At 39.0% G+C, this 27,058-nt stretch overlaps 1 protein-coding gene across 8 annotated transcripts in view; it reads left to right on the top strand.

The window, feature by feature from the left end:
• Positions 1-27,058, top strand: part of WDPCP (WD repeat containing planar cell polarity effector) — a 161,315-nt gene that overhangs the window by 91,994 nt on the left and 42,263 nt on the right. For all 8 annotated transcript variants that reach the window (XM_074579215.1, XM_074579217.1, XM_074579218.1 and 5 more), the window contains 3 exons: positions 811-934; positions 19,805-19,868; positions 25,634-25,736. In XM_074579215.1, the coding sequence (XP_074435316.1) occupies positions 811-934; positions 19,805-19,868; positions 25,634-25,736 (291 nt within the window). The remainder of the gene's footprint in view (positions 1-810; positions 935-19,804; positions 19,869-25,633; positions 25,737-27,058) is intronic.

Below are 27,058 nucleotides of genomic sequence, written 5' to 3'. Positions count from 1 at the left end.
TGTACTACACGTTAGCTCTAAAGCAGAAGTCACGTAACATAAATATTATTGATCATTAAATTTCCTTTCAGCTAAGCATGTGGGACACAAAGGTATACTGTGTATTTTCTTGTATTATTTATAATTTTCTATTAAAAACACGGAGAACAATGCCTAAGAGCTCCAGCTGTGGAGTATAGCAGTCAGAAAGTATTTAAAGCAGAGACAAGTTCTGTAACAAAAGGGCTTTATTTTATTGATTACAAGGGAGGTTATCCTGTTTCCCACCACTACATGCTATAGGAGAGTCAAACCCTTAGGTTTTCTAGACTCTTTTATTTCCAATTTTTAAAGAACTGGGGGCTGAAGGAGGTTCCTTAGACCTCAAGGACATCACAAGAAGGGTTCTGTCACCTGCTGACCGAACGCAGTAATCCGTGAAAAACTGAACTTCCTTGTTGTTTGCCTAAGAGGACAAGGACGATTTGAGCTAATTGAGAGTTGATCTCTACTGGACAAACTTGTTCAAACTGGATTACTCTCATGAGTCACTTTTAATTGTACGCTGCTGGTGAGAGCTTGATGCGTTATAGACTTCTTCATCCTTTTGACAACTTTTGTTGCTCGAAGTCATTGTCAACTCTGCCTCAAAGTGAAAGTCTATACGCACATTTGTGTTTGTACAATCTGTCATATTTTAATTTCATCTGTCCTACAACACCATCACATTTCATCAGTGTTTGAGGAATTTGACTGACTGCAAACATGAGCAACCTGTTGTAATTGAAACAGTTTCACTTGTTTCATTGCTGCTGTGTTTGAACTCCGCAGCTCAGCTTGAGGCAAGCCTTGGAACCTTTTATGCTCCAACAAGACCCCTCTTGGATTCAACTGTGCTGGAGTACAGGGACCCCATCAGCAGATATGCAAGAAGGTTCTTCCACCACCTGCTCAGGTGAATGACAGTTTCAACTTCTATCAACTTGAAATTAATTGCATATTTCAATAACAACCTACTTTAATGTGGTTAACATTTTCCAAGAGGACCACCCCTGAAAAAAATGCATTCATTGTTACTGTTTGTTTAACTTGCACTTCGTTCCTTTCAAGTACAGTATTACAGATAAAATGCTATTCAGAGCTCTTCTATCATCAATACGCTTAAAATGAATCACCCTTTCCCTTTTAGCTTGATACAAAAAAGATAGCATGCTTCTGAGAGATTTATATTCACCAAATACTTGCAGATTAACTATTGCAACAGCTTACAAACTTGGAGAAAACACTGAGTTTAAGTAGATGCTCAAATGCAAATGGACAATACATGGTCTGAGACATTTTTGTCTTTGTACCATTGAAATCTGAACATCTTGTTATTCTCATCCTCAAAGTTCTCATACAGAAATTCATATTCCAGTAGTTTTTAGTGCGTTTTCAGTGCCATTAAAATAAAGAGAAAATGAAATGTTGCATTCATCTGTAAATGACATTGCATTAGTAGAGTCATAATAACAAATTCAGCTAGAATTTCTAGTACATTGGTTTACTGCTATACTTTTCCTTCATAATAAATTAGTAGCCTAAATTTCAATCAGTTGTAAATATCAATATACAACAGTTTAACCTGTTCATGTGTTCAACCACAAACACAGCTGAAACATTCCCTCTGAGAATTACCCAGTAGGTGAAAATAAGGACACATTACCTTCTGAACGATGCAATGTTTGTAACACTCTTGTTGAGGAGGAGTGTAGATGGACATAGTGAGAAGACTTGCAATGCACCCTTTTTTGGTGATTCTTGTGGGTTGTATACGTTGTCTGCATATGCAAAGCTAGGAACTGCAAGTTACTTTGGTAGTATAGTTTGTGCCTCTTTCAAATCTTAAAGAGAAATATTGTATACTGTCTTCTGCATTTTGAATCTGAATAGGATCATCTTTCTGCTAAATAGGTCCATTCGAATGGGGAAATTATTCTAAGTAGAAGAATGCTCCAAATATCTGCATAATATGCACCAGCCTTTCACTGGAGTTTTCTTAACAGATGTGGCCACAGTAGTGGGTACAAACTCTGCTTTTGCCTTTCTCCTAGAAACCAGCGGGGAAGATCCCTTGCTGCAATGGCCAACTGTAGTGGCTGCGGGCCAGTTGCCTGCAGAGGACAGATGCGGAAAGAATGCCTCCGAGATTGCCGAGAGGTGTAACCATAGTGCTCTTACATCTGCAAGAGAAAGGTGTATTCCCTCTGACTCAGGATTTGCTTCCAAATGCTAGCAGGCATGCAGAGGCATGGGGCCCTGGCTAAGCCTTCAGCCCCTGGGGCTGCTGAACACAGCTGAAATACTGACTCAATCCCCATAGCAAACAATTCAGCTTCAGAATGCTGCCCGGACAGTGTGGGGCACAGGCAGGAGATGTGTAGCAGAGTCTCCCGGCGTCTTCTACCTCCACGCTAAAGCAGTCCTTGAATGATCTACGGTTATGGCAGCTTTTGGAACAAATGCGTGTTATTTTGCTGTTTCCCTATTGTCAAAGGGATTTGTAGTCAACTGAATCAAAGTGATAGGATCATGTGATTGCTGCAGAACAGATGGTAATGCTTAAAGCTTATCTGAGAAGACATAATCTAAGTACAAAATGAAATGTTCAAAAATGGGAGATTTATCTGATAGAAAGCAAGGAAATGATGTTCAGAGCTGATCTTTATTGTATTAAAGTGGCTGTGCCTTAATTGGTGTTTATTTCCTTTTAGATGTTTTCTTAAATGACTAGAATGATTTGAATGTAGGCTAAGCAGAGAGTACTACAGATTTGTTGGAGGAATGTTAAACCATGGTTCTGGGTGAAAGAATGCCACCTAGGCACGATGCAATGTCTAGGAGAATCATAGGGAGGCACAATGCTCACTAATTCTTTCAGGCACCCGAAAGTTGCAGCCACTGCTATTAAATCCGTCTGCGAGGAGGCAGCTAGGCAAACCACTTCTGCCAGCCTGCGTTTACTATGGTAGGTTCATAACAGGAAGAAAAATGAGGAGAGAATTACGCTCTTGCCTTTTCAGGTCACCATATTATGCCCACGGGGACACTGAAAATGGAGTAGTCCTCCCACTACCTGTTTGTCAGAGGCAGCAACTGTGTCTGGGTGTCAGGAAGGCTACATTTTAAGTCAGTTGTATGCACTCTGTCTCAGCCTTTGTTATTTGAATTATTCACTTTTTTAGCCTTATTCATTCAGGACTAAATACTTGTAGGCTAGTTCCAAATAGTTAATGAATCCCTTCAGAGTGAATTTGTGTTACCGCAAATGTGTCTGCATGACCAAACAAGAAGACTTGAATGCAGATGCATGGTAAACTGTCAACGCCAACTTGATGGAGCACTGGGGCCATTCGTTACTCTCCTGTGAGCATGAGGAGACAAAAGCAAAGTGACCGCTTTGTACCCTGTTGCAGCACTTCCTGAATTACGTGCACTATAAGTATGGCTGATATTCAAAAAGTATTTCTTGGAATAGAGTATGGCCTTCCACAATTCCTTTGGGCTTCAGAGAAAGGAAGCAGCAGATGCACAGAAATTAAATCTAGAGGATAAGGAGCTAAAAGACACAGGGAGGGACTCAGAAGTGGGGTAAGAAGAGTGAGGAGAGTGTGGTTAGGAGCATGACAAGGAATTGGGGACGAAAGACTAAAGGCAGGGACAGGGATGTACTAAGTCCTACAAAAGGGCAGAGTGGGAGTACAGAGCGAATTGGGGGAAGACAGCTTAGGATGTGCGTGGTGGGCTACAGAGGAGACCAGACAGGTAAAGGATGGACAGGGAAGGGTGGAATCTTTCATACAAGATTAAAACATTAAAACACTTGCATGTTTCTAGATCTAAATCTGAAAAATGTTCATATAAACAAAAGTTTTCACCCCCCTCTCCAGCTTTCCTTTGAATGCCCCACCAATCTGCCTTAAGCCTTTTCTAGAAGGACCCACTCTTGGGAGAGAAATATTAATTCATTCTGCATGCCGAGACAGTCTTTGACCTGCCTGCTGAGTCTGCCAAAAAGGTGCCAGTTATTGTTGTACTTTTTAAGATGTGAGTGTCTGCATTTGCTAGAATTGAGAAATACAGTTACCTTTTCAGAAAGGCTATCCTCACCTAGTAATAATCATGTGCCAGTGATTTTAATCTTTAATGTAGGCTGAAAGGTTGTATATCCAGTTGCAAATAACTGGAGACATCCATTTTCACATTATCAGTGAGATTATAGGCTAACTATTTTTCTACCATCAAAGAGATCAATTTCTAGAAAACGCTGAATGCTGTGATGGCAGGTTCCCTCTTTTAGGTATCAGGCACTTTAGAAAGAAGATGCTCCATCATTACTGACTGTATGGCAAGTATGGGTTAGGAAACGGTGCTGCAACCTGAGATGGGCCAAGGAACACTGACAGCACAACAGAAATGGATCCCCATTAGAAGGAAGGAAAATGCCTTGCAACATATTTGATGCAGCCGTGTTATTGGTATCCGTCATTATGAAAGCCAAGTTCTTAAATTTGCAAACCATGTGGCATCTTCAGCTTCCATGAAAACAGAAGCTTAGAGCTTTGCAGGTATAGGCCCTGAATGTAGAATATGGAATACCTCCAAAAACAGGCGTTCAGTATACAAAATTAAAATTAAAGGCCTCTTAATTACATGCCAGGGATCCATTACAACAGTATTTATGGAATGAATAATTATTTTCACTTTAAATTCTTATCTATAATTAAAAAATACAGGAACTGAATTACAAGTATAGAAATGTATCTTAGGTGTTCCTTGCCACTTGAGTAGCACTCCGGTATTTTATTATGATGTCACTGCTTATAATAATATAAAGTGTTATATCATTATGTAAAATGTTGAGCAGAGGTGGATTTATTAGGAAGCCTAGGGGAGCTGTAACCTTCTTGCCCGCACCCTTTTGTTGAGTTCTGCCTACTAAGTGTATTTGTGTAATGGGGGAGTGGCTGCACAACCTCCTGCCTCTCTATAACAGCCTCATCTAGCCGTGTACAGAACATGGAATGGGATGGAATAGTTTTTCACTCGTTAACTACGGCATCGCTGACTCATGGCTTTGCTTCACCCTGATCAAGCATTCGTAAATTGTACTTGTCATATTTTCTAATGCATGAAATTATCTTGTTTGTTTAACACACACACATACAGGCGCAAACACACGCCTGCTCTGTTTCATTCAAATTTTTCTGCCTCTCTCAGAGAGACAGTGAGAAAGTAACGTAGCATGAGCTGGAGGTAAAGGCTGGGCTGGAAGGTAAAGTATGAAGCGCAGCTCAGGAGCTGTAGAATTGGAATGCAGCCACAGCTCCGTGTTTCTGCTGTGCCCTTTCCCCCTTTATACTGCTCTTCTTGTGTTTGTGAATATGCAGTTTAAGGATCTTTTTGCCTTTTTTTCCCTACATGAAAAAATACTAAGGTTCAAAACCATTTGGACCTTTCCATCTCTTAATTCCATTAAGAGAATGTCATTATTTTTTTTCACATAGTACAAATATGTTTCCCTACAAAGCAAAGCTCTGTTGTAAATAACGAGATAGTACATTTGCAGCTTTCAAGAGCAAAATACAGCTCTGATCACATTCAATGGTAGAATTTTGGGTGGATTCATGAAAGATTCTCCTTTGTCTGAATCCAAAAATGAAAACCTCCAGCATGTTTTTACTGTTACTGTCTTTACTCCTTCACAAATCTTCTCAGAAGTGTTCTGGACTCTTCCCAGTGCTCAATGTAAGGTGCTACTTGTTAAATGCAAAGAAGAATTTAGCTACACATTGGGCAGAACATTCATAACATCGTATGACTTTACACGCAGAACTTGATGGAGCTCCTTTGTAAACAAAGGCTCATAAAGGAGATGAGAAAGTAGGTGGTCATTAGCATCAGGGGAGACCTGCTTCCAGCCAGTACTGATTTTTATGAATCACTTCACTATTCAAGAGTTCTGAAGTATACTGCTATACTACCTGACATGATGCCTTGACACAGTCAGTTATCACTTAAGTCCAAGACAGCCTTTGAAAAACTAAAATAAAGCTCTTTTGCCCTGCAGGTATGTCGCTTATGCAGTAGTAACTACCCCTTGGTAAGCAGGTTCCCATATCACTACACTGCAATCTGCAAAGTAGATATTCATTGTGAGTATTCCATCCTAAATAGGACCCTAAATCAAAGGTGAAAAAATGCCTCAACTCCATAGGAATAGTTCCCAATCCCATCTGCTGCCAACTGTGTGGAACTGAGGGACAGAGTCAGCAAAGAGCTTTTATGATCCTTTTTAAGAGCACCCTAAAAGTAGAATCTATAATTATATTGGTACATAGTGTTTCACAAAATATGTATAAACATTAATGATGACATGGGTCAGGACTAAGAATGTCTTTTATATTCATAAGATAACCTATTAGGCATTAAATTATGCCTTCAGATAAAATGACCACTGATGTCAGTCAGGTTCTCTATGGTGGCCACATGAACGGAATTCATCTCTATGGGAGTAAGTTCAGTAGCAGCATTCTGACTAAAGTAGCACCTTCTGGAGAGGACTTTGAAGAGTCATTTTTTTGTCATCTTGTGAAAACGATCAAAACCAAAGGCTTTCATATTACCACGACACTGATAAATGAGAATTTCAGTTCCTGTGATGGAACTGCACATGAAAAGATTCCCCTGGTCATGCTTCTTGACCTGTTTTAGAAACAAGAAATAAAGGCACTATTTAATGGAACTAGATTATTTTTGCAGTTAAAGAGGTTAAATATCCCACGAAAAGTTTAGAGTGTCTTTACTTCAGTCCTAATGTGTTGGGTTTTTTTCTTACACCAGTTTCACAACAGTTTTCAATTTCAGTCAGATGCTTTGATGCCACAGGAATGGCTCCAGGATTTAATTCTCTAGTGGTGATTACAATGTAAGAAATATTGAGCAAAATATCAGGGGGAGAGGGGAACAAATGACATGACATAATTGCTTGAGAATAAAATCCCATGAAGATAAACACAAGAAATCTCTGGTAGAGGTTTGGGCAAGATTTTCTGCTGAACCCAATGGGAGACCTTGCTTGGAGCATGGGGAAAATGGCCCCTCGCACACACTTCTAGCAGTCGCAGAGCTGCTGTAATAAGGAGCCATTTCCCACAGCCACCAACAGATGGCTGTTTGGTGGCCCAGAGTGCCACAAGTCCTCCAGTTCTCTGCTACGTCCCCACTCATGGGACTGCACTAGAAGAAAGGAACACAGAACAGCTATGCCGGACTAATGTTTTTTGTGCCAAGGCTATTCCCACATGCTGGTTAATCTGACTTTGATATTGTTACTTTTAGAAGCTGAGCCCACATAGAGACCATTGTTGTGTTGTGTTGTGTTGTGTAACTGATAATCTGCCCTCATAAGGTGGCTTTTTCTTGCTGTACCAGCCGTGCGATTCCCCTGAAATGTAAGGGGCTTTGGGCATACAGAAACAATGCAAATATAACATATTCATGGACAAAAACTCAAGAATAAGTTCTTAACAACACATCTCGGCCCTTGAGCAGCTTCAGTAAGTTAGCCTCAGCTCTCCTTTGGAGGTCATCAGTTACTCCCGCCCCATCAATTCTACCTAGTCACTAATTGTATCCCCTTCTGGAGTGACACTCAAAAGTCTCTTCTTGAGGTCCTGACCAAGAACCTGAATTTGAGATATTTTTTTTTCCTTGCAGTCTTTACAGATTGATTCAGATCTCATCTCTTTACCAAGATACTTCTTCTCCATTCATCTTCAGTGTCTTTCTGAGCCTCTCCATTATACTTCACTTTTCTGTATATGGACCATCTGGCGATATGGTGTCTTGAGCTCAGCTCATCAGATCAGATCAGAACATGGCTTTGCCATCTATAATCCATGTGGTGTGTGCAAAAAATTGTTTTCCTCCCTAAAGAGCTTTGTTTTTCTGACTTTTCTCACATGTCCATCCAATACCTTCCAGGAAGAGCTAATTGAACAGTCAGGCAGACCTAGGTTTCCTATTTTCAAAAATGCAGAGCTCCCTGTTATGGCTCTTCAGAACCAAAGAGCATCCTAAGGAAAGGACACCATAAGTAAAATTTAGAACAAAAGTCAGCAATAGTCAGTTGTCCAATAACTGGATGTAGTTTCTTGGGGGTACACCTCACCTCTCCTGATTTCCTAATGTAGAATTTAGATGTCCTACACGCTCATCTGGGCTTCCTCTGTAGTTAGTTTAAAGACATGGGCACCCAAAGGATGAGTAATCGCATCGAAGGGAGATGTCTAAGATAAGCGTGAAGAATCAAACGTCAGTGTCTATCCCCATCAATTAACTATAAAGGGAGCCTACCTGATTAGCTTAAATTAGCCATGTAAAGGTGAGCTGTTTGAAGATAAATGGAATGATTTGCACTGTAAATGTCTAGCTCCTGTATCACATTATTACTTGCCAGTTAACAGAAAGATCTTAGATGCTTAGATACAGTTTCTGTAATAGGAGAGAGACACAAACACTAGCAAAAATATATGAAGAAAGGTTTACAGAAAGACACAAAAAGCAGATAGGCATGCAGATCTCTTTAAAAGTCCCTTTTTGACCAGTTGTCCAGGACAGGAGAGGATGGGGATGTGTCTTAGTTTACACTGGTAAGTGTTGAAGTATCAGTAAAAGAGGTTATACTATAGATAAATAAACAGTAATATATCACCAGCACTAGATAAAATTCATCCAGAATTTCTAAAGGTAGTCAATGATAAAATAGCTGAAATACGTGCTGTGGTGGATAACCTTATTTAGAATGACCTTGGCACCTGAGTACAGGAACATGGTGTCACAGGCGGAGTGATTAACTTCACTTGCAAGAGAGAAGTAGTGAAATATTTATTAACATAAAACAGTGATTTAACAAAGTTAGTAGTAAATGCGACAGTGTTTTACAAGATTCAATGACAGGGTGTACTTGATTATTTCCTGCAGGGAGGCCGGGTCAGACAAGTGCAACTCATAACAACTCCCACTGATGGCCATGGCTTGAGCAGCAGCTGGATGGGGGGAAAGGGTGAAAGGAGGAGAGCACACCGCCACACATGGAAAATATAATGTCAGTTTTCAAAACACAGTCTGGAGAGACCTTGAGGAATGTTAGCCCTGTAAGTCCAACCTCTGTATCCATGAAATTAGTAGAAACTATATTAAAACCAATTGTGAACATACAGCCAAATACATTGGGCTGGGGGAGAGTCAAGCAGGATTTCTGTAAAGGCAAGTCATGTCTCAAAACTCCGAATTCTTTGATGTCAGCAATTGTCATGTCAGTAATGGATATCCAGCTGCTACTGATGAAAGTTTGACCATTGAAGAGCTTTTTGAAAGGTGTCCCACCAAAATGTCTTAAAGAAACTAAGATGCCACAGGGTAAGAGGGAAGGTCCCCTTTCATAGATAAGTAATTCATTAAAAGGTAAGAAACAGAGTAAATGTTCAGTTGTCAGTGGAGGTCACCAATGGAAATTTTAAGTATAGCAGATCTATACTCCATAAGTAGCCTGGCAAAGGAGCAAATAGTGAGGTGCCAGCATTTGCTAATGATACTAAATTATTTAAAAAAGGGCCTGCCGTGAAGAACAGCAAAAGGGCTTCACTGGACTCAGTGACGTAGTGTCAAAATTGAAGATTTAATGTAAATAAATTCAAAGTGAAGCACACGGCGGGGAGTGACTCCTAACTTCATGTATAAAATGATGGAGTCTGAGATCACCATTATTCTGGAAGAAGAATTTGGTCTTGTAACTCTACAGCTATGAAATAGTCAGTTCAGTGCTCAGCACCAGTACAAAAAGCACATTGGATGCCAGGAATTCTTAGAAAAGGAACAGACAACAAAACAGGGAACTTCACCTGAATTTTGTGTGTAGTTTTGGAGTCCCATAATAAAGGGTATAGTAGAACTCAAAAAGCTTTAGGAAGGGCAGCCAGGATGATTAAAGGCATGGAACAGCTTTAGTGAAAGGAATGACTAAATAGACTAGAATACCTCAACCTATAGAGGAGGCAACTGAGATAGAGATCTGTTAAATTGTGAGTGTTAGGGAGAAAGAGCACAATGAATGACTGCTCACTGCTTCTTCTAATACAAAAACTAGGGGTCATCAAGTGAAGCTAACACGTGGCAGTTTGAAAATGTGGTGCTTCTCCATGTAACATATAATTAAAATATGAAGCTCTTTACCACAGGATGTTGTGGATGATAAAATTGTATATAAGTTGAAAGGCAAGGCTCAGGGAAGAGAAATTCACTGAGGAATACCAACATAGAAACCACTTCTGGCTCAGCAAATCCCCAAACCACAAATTGTTGGAGACTAGGAGACTACTTAGGGAAGTATCACCATACACTTGCCCTGTTCTTATGTTCTTTCCTCGGCGCCTAGCTGTTGACAAGGTATTGGGTTAGATGTACCTTTGGTCTGAGCAAATGGTCGTTCTCATGTTTTGTGTTCTCATCCATGACACTGTGCAGAAAAAAGCGTAAAATACTCATTACTTTTCCATTTGCTCCCTCCAAAATGTGCCAAAATTCACATGATCAAAGTTCTAGAGAATTTCTTGTCCGGCTCTCCTGTGACTATATTTGCTGTAATTGAGTTCTTATGTGTGGAAATTTTATAAGCATTAACACTGCATTATTTTGTTACAAAGAAATAATATTGGCTATTGACAAACCTAGAGAGAAAAGTAAATATACTGTAATGGACCTGTAGCTCAACAAGTGATTCAAAATTTGTCCCTGCCCCATGACTTTGTAATTAGATACTTATCTTTAGGCAGCCAGATTTAGAAAATATCAAGCTAATATATTTTCTCCGAGAAGTTTTAGCACTCAAAAAACACATCATATCCAATGTCAGGCAAGAGGGAGAATTGGCCTTGCGCTTCATGGAAAGTCAAAGAGGAAAAGGGCCTGTTCATCTTAACTTTAATACCAAATTTCTGGCTGCTGAAGTTTGGAAATGCAGAGGTATCGGACATATACAATAGGGATTTATTCTAGAGGCAGCAACTCATCCTTAACCATAGCAACGATACGGGGCCTCTGTTATAGAGCTGTCTTCAGTGTGTAGACATGCTGATATGTTTGCTTAATAAAATCCAGCTTTCAAGACATACGTTAAGTTTACATGATCACCAGAGTGAGAGGGATAAAGCTGGAAAAGAAGAAAAGCAGAAGCGAATTAATGCAATAAAGGCTAGGATTTAACAGACAGGGTTGAGTAAAATAAATGTGAAACAACAGGTGTCACTGACTCTTATCAGCATTTTTAATTAACATCTGTTTTTAGCCCAGAGTACTTTGGAAGAGTATGTTGGAGTGCGTCTGTGTTTAAAGATAAAGATAGACTGGTGAGAAGTTACTAATAGTAAGAGGTTGGGGGAATGGAGCAGTTTGGGGGCGGGGGGAGGCTGCGTTGGCTGTGTGGGTGTTTGTTGCAGCTTAGAGAAACCTGAAGGAAAGCCACTGTGATAAAATTGCAAGGTAGGGAAATATTGCTATGGCAACGAAATATATTCTTGTGAAGGAAAATTAGTATGAAAAAGGAAATATAGAGTGTGGGAAATTCAAAGGAAGTACACATTACTCGAAGAGAAAAGACTGAATCGAGTTTAAAAAGAAATAAACCATCATGGTTTCAATTTATATAATAATAATAATAATTTATAATAGTACCAAATTGCTGTTCCCTAGACTTTTATACCACCTACTATTGAAAATCTCAGAGCACTTGACAGACATGAAAGAATTCTGCTACACAGTAGGAAAATGTTTGCTATCGCCCCCAACAAGACCTCCTCTTCAGTGGCTAACCCTGACTGACCAACATCATATGGGAAATGTGTGACATAAGTGTCCATAGAATCCGGATCTCTTAACTAATATTTCTTTGGTTTAGACATAAGACATCTCTGTAGTTTCAAGCTAGTGCTATTTTATAGTTAATTGAGTGAAGGTCAACAAATAAATGATGTGGCTTTTTTGTATAGCTAAAACTACTACTTTTTCTAGAATATTTCATACGTCTAGACTATTTCTTACTAAATACGTATTTTAGAAGTTTAAATGATGCCTTCTTACTAAACTACTTAATTCAAAAATTAGCTTGGTTCACTTGAAAATCTGACTCAAAAAATGCCTGGACAGCTTTTTTTTGAACATAGAAAATCTGTTCTGAGAAGCAGCATGTATGTTTAACATAGAGTCATCTGAACTATTTCACACAAGAATACATTTAGGTTTCCTAGAGCAGAATATCATCCTAAAAGATAGGAATCACATTGTAAGATTATTGTATTTCTTTTTTGGTTGGGAACGTCTTCAAGATTCACAGCCAGTTACAGCCCTCAAGGGCTTTTTCTGGCCAGGGAGTCATACTGTCTGGCTCCCCTTATTAGCTTTCTCTTTCCTCCTGTTTTTTTAATTTGTTTTGTTTGTTTGTTTTCTTGCTTCATACCAGAGGGTACCCTTTGATGTGAAGGGCATTCAGTTTTACACCCAATGATCTATAAAGTTATAGGTGGACTTCCTTTAGTTCAGAGATGCGTAATTTGACAGTAAAGTTCAAGTAACAGAGATTTTGGGTGCCTTGAGATATTTGTGCCCATTTCAAATTTTCTCATAGTTATTCACTCATTTTTACTTGAGACCTATTTGTGTATGACCTTTGGAAGGTTCCAGAAGGGATTTCTTTTTAAACAAGTCACTCAGGCCCCAAATCAAGCACTCCACTTAACATGCCCATATTTAGGGCCCGTAGAAAATTATAGGTCATAAACTCATACATTAATGCTTTGCTAAATTTGGGCCTGAAGGGTTGTATAGATTATACCTGGACAGCCTTTAGAGCTTCTGCATGTAAAATACAATTTAGAAGATTATCCCCTTGACTCACATACATATGGACCTGGTGGCTGTTTCTCCATTAGCCTTTGGTGTGCTCTGCAGCACTTTGTCGTCATCAGAATGAGAGTATCTTAGGAGGCGTAAAGGTTGGGACCCCCCTTAGAGCTTTGTGTGTCCTGTTCAAAAAAGCTCATAATCTAAAAAACTAGTAGCATGAGGTTGGCAAAATAATGCCACCAGCATCTCAGAGGTCATAACTTACCAATGCATCCATCAATACTTCCATCAGTTCCCTACTAACTTAGAGAATCATTGATGAATCTCAACCAACTTTACAGAGGGTAGAAGTCTCAGAAATAACCAAATGCCTGCTAGTTTTGTGAAAATCAGCAACCAGTTAATGTTAAATAGGTTGCAGGAGGTTATCTCCATCCCCAAAAGCTACCATGAAAAGTTCAGCAGATCTGCTGAACAGTTGAGACACGCACTGCTCAACACCAAACACAGTCTAGCATTCCTCTTGCTCCAGTCATTGTTGGGAGCGAGATGAGTATATTCTGCTGGGAGAAGGGCAGTATCTTGTCAGGAGCATGTTTTGGCAGGGCACACAGGGAACAGGTGGAGTTACCGTGCTGAGACCTGTGCAGGAGGAAGCGTAGGAAACTAATCAACAGTACTCTTTGCTGCTCACGGAATAGTTTCTTTTGAAAAACAGCAGTTACGGTTTAAATTCCTGATTGCGATACATGGAGCTTTTGGCATGCCTTTGCCCATACATGGGTGTCAAAATAGTCTAGTTGCAGTGAACTACTACCCAGCAATTAATTGATTTTTGCCAAAGGAGATCAGTAGTATCTGGGATAGCCCATTTTCCAGATACTTCATTATCCAAACAAATAATAAGAGATTATGAAGTAAACTCAAAATTTTGAGACTGAGTCTCCCAAATGATGAGATTCTGAAACAGAAACTTACAGTTTGGGGAGAGAGGGAAGGATAGGTTCTTTGGAGAGTTCCTCATCTTTGGCTACGTTCAGGGGCCTGATTTTCTCTGCAACTATCTTATTTAAAATAGGGTGTCCTACTGAACTCATTAGGATAAAATGGTTTGGTTGACTTTTTGTTAAAGTATTTTGGGTTTTTTTAATGAAATGTAAGATCTTGATTTATTTATTCCTCTCCAGGAACTCTAGGTAAAGTTCCTGTATTTCATCATTCGCTATAAGATGCAGGATATGTGTCTTTCGCTAATACTATACTTTATGTTTGAAAGGGTACATAGCAATCCAAGTCTTCAGAATTTACTGAAATTTTACTTTGAATTATTTCCTTGAAGGTCGATAGAATTTCAGGGTTGTCATTTTAAGGATGTGCTGAACTTATACGATCTATACCTGACTTCATTACACATCAATATTTTTTCATGTGAGATATAGAAGACCTTAAGCCCTGGACAAAGTTTTTTTCAAGTGGGCTCTGAAGCTGTGTTCTGAAATACAGCTACATGTCTAAATCAGTGGTGTTATGTTCAACCGTTGGTTGAAAAACAATCTGTCTCCATTTAAATCAACCACTTAGCAACCTAGCCACACTTTACATTCTTTAACCTGATAATCTCTAATTATTCTGCCTGAGGATTCCATTGAAACGGGCTGCAGAGTCATTTTACAGATGTCTGTCTTTATTTTAATATTGTCTAATTTAAAAGGAAAATATTTCAGATAATAACAACATTTTTTGAGGGAAAAAAAAACATGGAAACCATTTCTGTTCCAAAAATTGCTGATATGAGAACTTATGGGAAACGGCTCCTTTTATGAATAATTATTATTATTGTGTTTAAGAAATGGGCAAGATGCCTAGAAATTGAATGAAAGAATGAGCTATTAAATTGAAATATTAAATGAAATAACTGAATTTAAAGTGATCATGTAAACCCTGCAGTAAATGTTAGGAACTGTAGCTGATTGAACATATTTTCATCATCTGTTTTGTATGCTTAAATACAATTGCTTGATGTAAGTAAACACTTGATTGATATTCTGAATACTTTAAAATCTGCATATGCATCACAGAATACTGAACAATTAAAACTTAATTTCAGTGTAGTTTGATTACATGTAAATTATTTCAATATTCATTTTTTCCTGTTCTGTTTGCTCAGTGCATATTTAATATTCACTTTTTGAATGCATATCACCCTTGATTGGACTGTGAGATGAGGAGGACTCTGCAATTCCTTCCATTAAAAAGGATTGCCTTATAAATGTTATTTGTGCCACAGCTCTTCCCCTGCAGATTATTTTCTAAATGTTGTGTACCCTCATTGAAGACAAGGAAAAAAACTGCTGCAGCCCTCCTTTATCAGCCCAGCACAAGGAATATGCTTACATGGTCGATGGGCATGTCTAAGAAGGCTTCTTGGTTGTAACTAGTCCCTAAAGAAATGTTTCCGTCTTTTCTGCACTATATTTTTCTCTTGCTTGCATGAGCTCTCTCTCTCTTCCCTTCCTCCTCTCCACGTGATTTTTTTTTCCTGGTTCCTGGACTTTTTATGTGATGTTTTAATATTATGGATAAATATTACAAATATTTTTAAGTTGACCATTTTCAACCTGAAAAACGTGTCTCTAAGTGAACACATTCAATTCAGGTGTTGTGGAATACAGACAGCAAAATTCTGCCCTTTGATATATTTGTAGAACTTCTCATAAAAACTGAAAAGACTTCTCTTCCTTTCTCCCCCGGACCATGCACGTGGTTTTGATCTACAGTATTTAAAATCACCTTATTTATGAATATCTGGCAGGAGGAAGCCCTGGGCATTTGATTCTCTTTTTATTTATGCTGATGAAAACCAGCAATAGCCTCTCTGAAGTTAATAGCTATAATTATATATTTTTTAATTTCTTATCTATTTTGTTTTAAAATTAAATGCTTTCCTGGCATCTTTTCAGTTAAGTCACATTCTTAAAATCGAAGCAGGCAGCAGGTCTGCCACTCCACCATGGAAGGCAGGTCTGGATTCTTCTCTGCCTTGACCATTTTTGCCCCACGTGACCCTTGTTATACCACTCACATTTGTTTCCTTGTCCACGCAACAGACTTACTAATAGCCATCTTTTTAAATTTCTGCAGGATATGTAGAAAGATTGTGTAAGTGCATGTAATAATGGTATTATTTTATTATATGAGAATGCGAACTTAATATTGTACGTGCTAAACAGCTTGCAGGGAAGTGTTTTCCTATCTGTCCTATATAGTTAATCGCAGTTTGAGAGTTTTAATCTTGAAGGTCATATTTCTGTTGGCTGTCACTTTGACCAAACAAGTGGCAGAACTTCATGGTTTACAGGCAGATTTCCTTATCTCTCTTTTTCAAGAGACATGTAAGCCTTGATTGCTGGAGTTATTGTGAAGCAAGCAATAAGTAACAAGGTGAGGGAGGGGCGGGAAGATGCTCCCTTCAAGACCAGTACCCTGTAGATGCCATTTTAGAAAGCAAATATTGTACCTTCTAATTGTAGCACAAGAAAAAAGGGAGGGCGTTTTTCTTGGGTGTTTTTGTTTGTTTGTTTGAGGAGCTGATAAACTCTGAGTGAAGTGTGCTAGCAATAGCAAGAGGTCTTCCCATGACAAAACATGCCTATAAACCAGGCATTATTAACCTGAGGTCTTTCTCATGCCGTACAGGACTCTCCCTAATTGTTCCTGTAGAATAAAAACAGCACAACTTTGGTGCCAAAGAGACTCAAAATAACAAGTATCTTCTAGTAAAGCTAGTTTAAAAAACCCTGGACATTCTTGACTGATTTAATACTGTTTGCTTAAGTAATGCAAACTTGTCACTTCTGTTTGAAACCTCCACCTTATTTTAAAGCAATTCCTTTTATAATAATTTATGAAGTATCTGTGATTGTTATTTCCAGCTCTCTTGGTTTGTAAAAAGCATTTCTTGGATAGTCTTTTTTCCCCCCTTTTTTTTTCTCAGTACAGATCTGAAAATAATGAGCTAACTTCACAGTTTTATGAATAGGGGCCATAATGAGACTGAAGTATGTATGTTGATTAAAGGAAAAAAAATTCGAATCTTTGTGAAACAGCAAAGAACTGACAGCTTTAAGGCCATGATTCCATTCTCTGGGTCAATCAAATGAAGAAGTTACTTTACATTTTTGCCTTGGCTAAAGCAAATGTCATTCAAACAGTCTGTACAGTTATAACTTTGGAAAAACAAAATAATGATGCAGACAGTCTTTTTAGCTAGTCATATAGCCAGTTTCTGTTTGGTTTCCAATTTCCCCTCTAAGTACTAAGAATGTATATTTAATCCATAATTGAAAAGAAAAATGTGCCGGGAAAAGATATACGTGATAGCTATTCAAGATACACATATTTTAACATGTACTTATTTGTCTTAATTAAAGCATAGCTTCAGAAGCAGCATTACAACACAATGTATTTTAATGGACAATCCTTCATAGGAAGCATGTTGAAAAGCTTCAGATACATAGATGTGCATGATAAAACGGTGGTGCACTGCCTGTTCCCCAGTGATCAAGAGGTTAACCTTAATTCATCTCTTCCCCTCCCTTAAACAAGTTCTGTGAGGAGGGCTGCAAATTAGTGCTTGGAAGACACAGCAGGGAGATTAGCTTTAGGGAGGAAAGGACTCCCCACTCCAGCTCTTAGGAACCTTACCTGGAGAGAGCATTTCCTTTTCTACTTAAGCTAACATATTATGCCTTCTTGTCACGAATGTTATTCCTTGAGGAAAAGTCCTCACCAGCTCTATCTTGCAATCAGCCAAATCATTCCACCTGTGCAGTAGGAGAGAAGAGAGCAATAAGGCTGTAGAAGGAGGGAGGCAGAAAACCGCTTCGGCTTTGGCCGGAAAGAGGAATCTCAGTATGGTACATCATGGCCCACATGGGGGCCTACAAGAAAGCTGGAGAGGGTCTTTTTACAAGGGCATGTAGTGATAGAACAAGGGGTAATGCCTTCAAACTGGAAGAGGGGAGATTCAGATTAGATATCAGGAAGAAATTTTTCTCTGTGACGGTGGTGAGACCCTGGCCCAGGTTGCCCAGAGAAGCTGTGGCTGCCCCATCCCTGGAGGTGTTCAAGGCCAGGCTGGATGGGGCTTTGAGCAGCCTGGTCTAGCAGGAAGTGTCCCTACCCATGGCAAGGGGGTTGGAACTAGATGAACTTCAAGATTCCTTCCAACTCTAACCATTTTGTGGTTCTATGGTTCTATGCTATGGAACTCCTTCACCCACCAAGGGGAAGGATTCCCATCTTTCCCCTGTGCTCACATTGGCCTGAGGAACCGCTACAGCATTGCCCACTGTTTCCCAAGATACCCTCAAGGTACAGAACTGTATAAATACTGGCATTCATATGATGCTGTCAAACAATATTCATTGAGCAAGCACAAGCGACACCTTTCTAACACTGAGAAATCATAATGCCGCTTTTTCACTGGGGCAAAGAAGTTATCTCCTTCCGAAACTTCAAGAATCTACAACTGATGTATTGTTGAAATTGTTACCAGGTGAAAAGGGGGGAGCTTTACCGGTAATGGGAAAAATACAGAGATCATTCTATATTGAATCAATCTTTTACTTCACAACTGAAATAAAATTGGGGAATGTTATTGTATTGCATATCTAAAAATAATCACTAAATCTATTTTTGTAGGTATTTTTCAACAGTTTAAAATGTGCAGAAGAAGAAAATGTGTACAAATAGAATCACTTTCTCACAGGACAGAGCGATTGTCACATGGTGGTTATCTACATCTAGTATAAGAGAGGCATTAGCCCAATGCAGAATTTCCCATTGTGATTAGCGTTCACCAGTCCAATGTTGTACATATAGTCTCAGAAAGCTTCTAATGGATGGCTTTTTTCCTCCCACTTCTGTGGAATTCCCAGGGGTTGCAAACAAGAGGATATATACAGCCTTGTAGGTATTTGCTGTAATACACTGGGAGATGGTGTATGGTCTCTGGGTGGGAAGAAGGTGGCAGTTTGTGTCATTACAAAAGGAAGAAGCTGTTGTTCAGCAAGCCCTCAACCCACCACAGTAATGGTGTCAATATGCCATGATACAGACCCAGGTTAACAGTAAAGGTGAAGTCCTGCATCCACGCTGCTCCCTTCCTACTCTACTGCACCTCTAGGTGATACTCAGGTGGTGCCTTCAAGAGCACATTTAGAGGTAATTTTTGCTTGTGGATTTTGCTCTTTTTCTCCCTGTTTTGCCTCATTGACACAATCTTCTTCACCGTACTATCTTCAGAAAGCTCTCAGGAGTCTCTGCTAATACTGGGCTGAGGGAATTAGAAGGTAAAGCAGTGTCAGCCCCTACCTTTTTCAGTCTCTGGGGAATTCATGACTGTTTAGCATGATTCAACTGGGTTATCATCTTCAGAGAGCTGTATCGAGGGGTCTGTAGGACAAAACTCAGTGCAAACTTCTACAGGGACCTCTGAAGTCTTGTGAGATTTGGGATTAGTCTTTTCTTTATGCAATTTTGAAGCTCCAACCAATGTTATTGGGGCTAATGCTTATCTATGCTGCAGCTGGTATCTTTCAAAGCATCAGTTTTATGATCTACACTACCTTCAGCTCCCTTCAGATTCAACTACATTTGATGGGACTCAGCACTGAACATAACACTTGCTGAAGGTTTTAAACAATGGAAATGGTTACGGGAAGTCACATAGTTCTGCAATCGGAGTATAAGCTTATCAAGTTTCCCCAGTTAAGCTTTGGTGTCACTTTTGGTGAGAATTGAAGGACTTCTTCTGCCCATTAACAAAATTTGATGCAGTTCTTAAATTGTCCTCAGCAAGTGACATGTTTGATTTTTCTTGCAGATACCAGAGATTTGAAAAAGCATTTCTGCTAGCTGTTGACATAGGTGCTCGGGACCTGTTTATGGTGAGTCTTTTCTGGAGACAGAGGCTGTTGTCAGGATGTTAGTTGTCAGCTTTTGTAGACATTAAAATGGATCCGTGTCATTTGCAGCCTTAGACACATAGTGAAGACAGAACTATTCTACCTGGTTTGCCCTTTGCCATCGTGAAAGTCGTCAGTAGGAATTGAGTATCTTTAAGAGTCATTGACATTTTCCCTAGCATGGCCTAAGGGCTAGTCTTTATTTTCCACGCATTAGTGTATATGTTTTTGAACTTTCCCCTTCTTCATCTGTCCTGATGTGGGTGAATGTCATCTTTCACTCTAATAAGCTTATACGTTTCTAATCCGTTCCTTTAAGAAGTACAACTGCTGAGTCCTGGACACAAGAGCTGGCCATATCCTGGGGATCCTGAATGCTCTTAGTTTGTCTCATAGGGTTTTGTGAAAAGTGACAAATTATGAACGCTTCTACAGGTACTTTTAAAACAACAAAGCTCAGCAGCATCAACCCAAGGGTTTTTACATTTCATGCACTCTCTGCCCCCTCCCATTTAATTAGCTACAAAAGTAAAATTAACCAGCTCTTAAAAGGTCCTCTGTGTGAGCTCTGCAGGAGGCTCTTGTTTTATAAGATCTTGCACCACAATGTCACAGTGAGGTCAGATGGACAAAGCCAATCGTGCCTTCCTAGTCTCTCAGCATGTTGCTGCTCCACAGCTGATTTCATTGTTTTCAAAGAAACAATAGGAAAGGGGCTTGTTGAAAAAAAGGCCCTTTGAACGATTCGTTTGCTTGACTCTTTTGCATAATGAAGACATTCTGTTGTTTAAATTAAGCTTTGACACTAGATGTTAATATCATTTATCCCATTAAGTCACTTGCCCTGCTAGTTTGATCTTGATATTTAAATTGTATGTTAAATTACACAATTAAATCCTGCTTTTATGGGTTATGAAAATTCCCTTCTAATTATATAAAAAGTTGTGTGAACCTTTTGATGTTTTTTTCACGGCTCTAATCATCTGGCTTGTTCCATCTAATTAGAAAGATGTGAATACTGCGATAAACTTTTCTAAGTATGCATCAAAAGAATGTGATGGAAATGTCAGGCTTTTAGGAAATTCATTACGCATTTTATGTTTACTCTCCTTGATTTTTTTTCCTCTTTTTAGCTCAGCTTTTTCCTTTTCTCTTTTTATTTAATGTGACTTCTTCAATACAAATTTTATACCTAATCAAGCGAAGTACTGCAGCCACATACACGGTTTGACTGTAACCTGTCTGCAGCAGGTTACACCTTTTTGTTGGGGCCTCTCCCACTATACAGATAATAAATTCTCCCTGAGTCATTTCAGCCATGCTGGCAGAACAAATGTCCCAGCATTTGGCCTGCCATCTCCACGGCCCTCTCTGAGAGCTTTTCCTACATGATCTTTTTCTTTTTCCTTCCATCCGCTGACAGCAGGGCCGAGGGACCACCTCTGTCCCAGGGCGGGGAACACCAGTGTTCGGTCAATAGATGGGTGCAAAGCTGCTAACGAGAGAGGCACCATGAGTACCTGGCTCCACAAGTGGTAACATGTCCTCCTCTCAACAAAAAAGTTCTACAACTTTCTTCATGAGGAGTTTCAATGTTCACAGAGAAATTAGACCCATGTTTCCTACTCTTACTTGTGTTCCCTTTCTTCTCTCAATGCCTACTCTCCATTTCCCCTCTTGCCAATGCTCTTAAACGTAAATATATATTTCCACATAGTTCTCCTGGCTTAAATTACTGTGGCTTCAAAACCAGTTCCATATTGTCCTCGTTCCGCTTGCATTACCTCTGAGATTCGTCACAGTTTCCCCTAAATTACGCAACACACAGCACACCCACCTGCCTCTTTGAATCCTGTTAACTCTCTGCCTTCTCTGGGGAAGCTAATTCATCTCCTCAGTAGGGTACTACTGAACAAACTTTACAATAAGCTAACAACGGCACTGCTGCAAGACTACTAAGTCCAGGACTCTAGAAGTTTAAAGGTGCGTAGCTCATAAAACGTATTTATTTGTGACACGGTAATTTCTAGGGAATTCGGCTTCATTGCACTAAATACTATGTGAGAATTAGATAACCTGTTCCCTGAAAGCTTACAGTCCTTCTAGGTACTAGTATAACAATAGTATTGCTAAGCAAGGTCTGTGTATCCTTCACTTCTGCTCAGCACTGAATAATTTGTATATATTGTTTATATAGGTCAAAATGCAATTAATAGCATACAGCTTGACTTTACCTATATTTAAAGCATTTAAAATTATGTTCAGTATGAATAACTAATATATAGGTCAATTATTTGTACTGTTGTCTTACAGACCAACCAAATCCGTTTCTAAAACCTCAGGTGGCTCTAGGAGTCACACCACATTATTCCCAGGTAATTTAATGGGATTTTGAGAAGAAATAGTAGGCTAAAGAAAGATATCTGATGACATAAACGAAATGTGGAAGAAAAAAATCTATTTATTAAAGGGGAACAGAGAAGGAACAAAAAAGGAAAGGGTGGAGAGGAGCAGATACAACAGAGGCTGAGGAGGATCCAAGCGTTGAATACCCATCTTCTGAGACTTCTAAGGAAACGTCCTATGTCTTGGAGAATTTATCCTGAGCTTCTTTTTCGCTAAACAGGGCTCTGCAGCATTCCTGTTATTTGTTTTGAGATTGCAAAGAAGTTTGAGAGAACACTATCCGAGAGCTAATTTCTTTCATAGAAATGAAAAAGAAAAAAAAATAAATTGCTTAAAAATTAGTCTTATAGCTATAGCGTCACTAGTATGATGCCATAACAAGACACACCAGATACTGCTGTGTCTCCCCATAAGCTTTACCCTCACGTCACATCTAAGTCCATCAATTATTATCATCTCCTACAAAGTTCAATAAAAAAATAAAACTGAAAAGGACATAATATCGTGAACAACAGCTCCATTTATTGGACAGTGACTGATCCAATCTGTGACAGAAAAGATCAAGCAACAGAAGGGTTGTTAGCTTCAAATCCTTTTGTTGTACGCTCCAGCTCTCAGCTGCTGAAAATTCAAAAGGCCATCCCGCGTACCAAAGGTAGCAAAAACGCAAGGAAAAGACACTTTAATAAAACTGTCAGATCTTGGGTGATACACTGATGAGGAAAGTGCATGTTTCGAAGAAACGTTGGAATTTTGCCCAGAAATATCCTATAGACAAATGCACATCAGTGTTTCAAATGACTTCTGCTCACCGAGGGCCAGCTCTGTGAGTCACAAAGATGAGGGTAAAAAGGAAGTAGTCCAAAAAAGTAATCAAACTGTTAAATGATAAAATACAGCCCTTTCAGCAAACTCCTGATAAGCAGCTGGAAACTGTTTTTATTGTCACCATTGTTTTTGAGAGGGACATGATCTTTGAGCTGATAAGTTCTTAGATAATTGTGTGAAAAAATCTGTAATGAATATGCAGCTAATTTAATTTTTTTTTCTGTCATTCTTTAAGGCACTCTAATCAAGTGCTGCTTCTTTCTCTTTTATTTATTTTTCTAGTTTTATTCTATTCAGAGATATATAAATTCTTAGAAAATTCCAATTTTGCTGGCTTATTTGAATGCGTAACACCTAAATTTGATCTGAAATTGTCTAATTAGCAGTTTTTATATCTGTAACCTTTTCTTTCTAAAGCTTGTTTAGAGATGGAGACAAGAGATACTTTTTTTTTTTTTTTAAATTCTTTATGACAGCAAATTGAGGAACCACAAAGAAAGCCACTCTCCAGCCTACTGCTCTATCTTTATTTCTTGCAAAGCCCCTGTTAGTTAGCGATGGATATGTAGCATCTTTACACTTCTTTACTCAAAACATGGGCAAAACCAAGATCTACAAGTGGCACATGTTTTGATACACACAGATACAAAGATCCTTTTGATACATTTTCTGCAGTTGTTTCCACCCCTTCCTAAGTTTATTTAAAATTGCATTGAAATATACAGTACTTCCCTTAGTTTAAACCACAAAAAGACAGTCGTTAAGCATAGTCAGAATATACTTTAAATTACTGAACACAATCTGCCTATACATAAAAATCTTTGTAAGCTCAGACGTGTTCGAGAGCCCTTAGGTTTTCTATTGTTATCTAAATAAGCTGACAATATCTACTGTTTAATCTTCATAGAAATCCTACCTTGCTCTTCAGGCCCTTTTCTCCTGACAACCATGTTAGACCTACAAAGAGAGGAAGTACAGAGTTCGCAACAAGTTCGTAACTCATTACTTTGCCCCAAGACACTTGCACATTTTTTAAGTCACACCTGTGTTTGTAATTAGAAAATGTTGCCGTCTCCTGCAGACTGTTGGGATCCTGCAAGTCACTACCAGGGTTTCCTGCAGAATCAGTCTCAGTTTCCCTAACATTCTCAATTTGCTTCTTATTTTTGTTTTAATTATTTTAGTCTTATTATTATTAAATGAGAAGATAATAAAAGCAGCATCTTTTTCTCCTAACACTGTTACTCTCACTTTTTTCATCTAGCTTCTCTTTCTAGAGTAACGTCACTTTTTCCCACAAGAGTTTCTGTCATATTGATGAAGGTGGCAGTAAACTCACACTGAGCAGGACAGTTTCACCTGGAATGTTCTGCATTAATGAAAATATAGTTGCCTTTATGGTATGCAGAGCCTAATATTTCCAGCAAATACTCCTTTTTCCTTTAAATTCCTATATGCAGATAGATTGCAGTGCAATGGCTGGGAATGACTTAAATCTTTGGATACCAAATGGCATCTTCAGCAAAGAAGTGGGAAAAAGAAACTTTGCCAACTGTTCTTGGGTTTCCCTCACTTCATGTGTTCGTGCACAGAGCAATCTGTGGCCGTGACGCCGAAGGAGAAGGGGGTTAGTTGTCTCTTTATTAATGGTCAAGGATGAAACTTTACTTCCAGGGCCAAAACCAAGGGCTATGAGACTGTAATTTGTCTGCAGGAATATATTCTTCCACAAATTGTGCTGTATAAAACAGGTGGTTTTCATCTAAAGGGTTAACACACAATAAAAAGCCTTGCGAATCAGCATGCAATGGTACACCCCTGCTCTAGCCCTCTGATTTTTAACCCTAGATTAAGGACTAGATCCAGAATATTGGCAAGTATTCGTGCTAGACAACAACATTTTTGCAAAGCTCTTTGTGGTCCGAGAGCGACTCAGGAATCATGTCACCTATGTGGGTGTTAAAACCATTGAGCGACTGTTGTTGCTCTTATTTCCTCTAATATCAGCACAAAGAGGATGACCATCACCTAACTCAAAGAACAGTAAGCATAACATGACAACCTCCAAACAAAACTTAGTCCCAAGAGAGCTTTACCCTAAAATTCACATACTAGGTAGAAACCTTAACGCATTCAAATAGGGACTGTCGGTTCCAGCACTTCAGATCTGGTTTACACAGAGCCACCTCCTATCAACCCTCTCTTAATTCATGTTGCACCAACAGAAGTTACCTTAAAAGCAGACCGATTGTTTCTTTCATAGAGTGAGTCAATAGCTTCACTTTTATCAGTGCATGATTGGTCAGTGTTTTATTCATTGCTGTATTCAACAGCACAAGTAAGATAATAAATTTGCATTGGGAGAGAATTAAACTGTAATGTTAGGTTCATCAGTTCCATCTGTGTTTGTGATCTAAATAATAAAAGAACCTCTTTCTTTGAAAATCCCTTTTGTTACTCCTATGAGATTCATTTTAGATTAATCATGTTTTTTTTCTCTTTTAATTCCAAAGGACATCCATTACCTTGCACTAGATAACGGTGAATTGGCACTAGCTGAAGTGGCAAAGAAAAAGGCTAATGACATTGATGCGGAATCAATAACTACTGGAATTGGTAAGAATTAATGGTGTTTAAAAAGCCCTTTTTGTTTTAATCAATACTTGTCCTGTACAACACCGTGTTATATTTGTAGGGGAGTTATTGTTTCGATTGCATTGTTTTCTTTGAAAGTGAGACAGTATTTTGATTCATAACTAAAGAGGGGGGCTTATAAAAATAACATAGCTTTGCCTTTCAGTACCCACGAGAACTGTGTCAAGGCAATAGCTACGAAGCAAAAAAGATTTATACTATGGCTACATAGAACAGTTCAGGCCGTACAAACTGATCTGAGTGAGTCTGAAAATCTTTGTTCATACCAGTGTTACAGGTCAGGTATGGCAGTCTCACTCACCTCTAAATATTTGCTTGTGGAGTCACATCGTAAATGCTTTGGCAGCATTCAGATGGAACATTTACTGATGTGAGCACAGGCTCACATCCTGGCTCTAAAGTAACAGCTTTGGATGTGGTTGGGATTCTTGCAGTTCCATAAGGAGTATCGATGCAAAAATTGCAGGGTTAGGCTAATAGCTCAAACACAGACAACTTTTCAGGCAGGGGAACTCATAACTCATTCACTTTCTCCTTCTGTTTCCTCTGAGTTGTTATGAAGAGGTGTATGCAAGTATGTAGACTGTTCTGATTTCAGGTCAATAGCACGAACCAAGCAGAAGGGGTCTAAGTCTAGGTAGCTGACCTCCAGCAGAGAGAAAGTAGACAAAGGGAAAAGAAAGACAACAAATTGTTATTATAAAATATGCACAGTGCTGTTTTGCTTATTCTACCGCATCTTTGAATATTAGAGGAAATCACTGAGCTTTTGTCCTTGTCCCATGCCAATAAGTAGAATATGATTAAGACTCAGGAGTCACAAAACCTTTGAGACCTTGGGTAACATAGGATTCTTTTAGAACTGTACATCTCAGTGTTTACCCAGAGGATACAAACAAATGCCGTTCAAATATATAGAAGTGCAGAGAGGTGATATGTGTGTGTTTGTTTCTATATATTGTGTATGTATATTTCTACATATTGTATATATCCATGACTTTCAAGGCTATGCAATACAGTATCACCTCCTTCCCTCTGCAGCAGAGTAGAAATCAAGCAGTGCCTGTCCTGAACTCTTTTCTTCAGGGTTTTTCATTTTCAATCTGAAGTCACTTCTAGTATATTTTGCTGCACAGTTGGGCCTTTGAGCAAGCCCTTTCATCACTGGAATTGACAAAAATGACATTTGTTTCAGTCATCTGTTACTGGGCTCTCTGTAAAGCATAGAGTTACACCTCCCTTGCTGTCTCTTCTCTTACTTCTTAGGTAGTTGTCCTGTGCAC

This window comes from Larus michahellis, chromosome 3 (genome assembly GCF_964199755.1).
Source record: "Larus michahellis chromosome 3, bLarMic1.1, whole genome shotgun sequence".
NCBI lineage: Eukaryota > Metazoa > Chordata > Aves > Charadriiformes > Laridae > Larus > Larus michahellis.
Note: the sequence above shows the minus strand (reverse complement) of the source record. Positions and strands in the feature narration are given on the sequence as shown.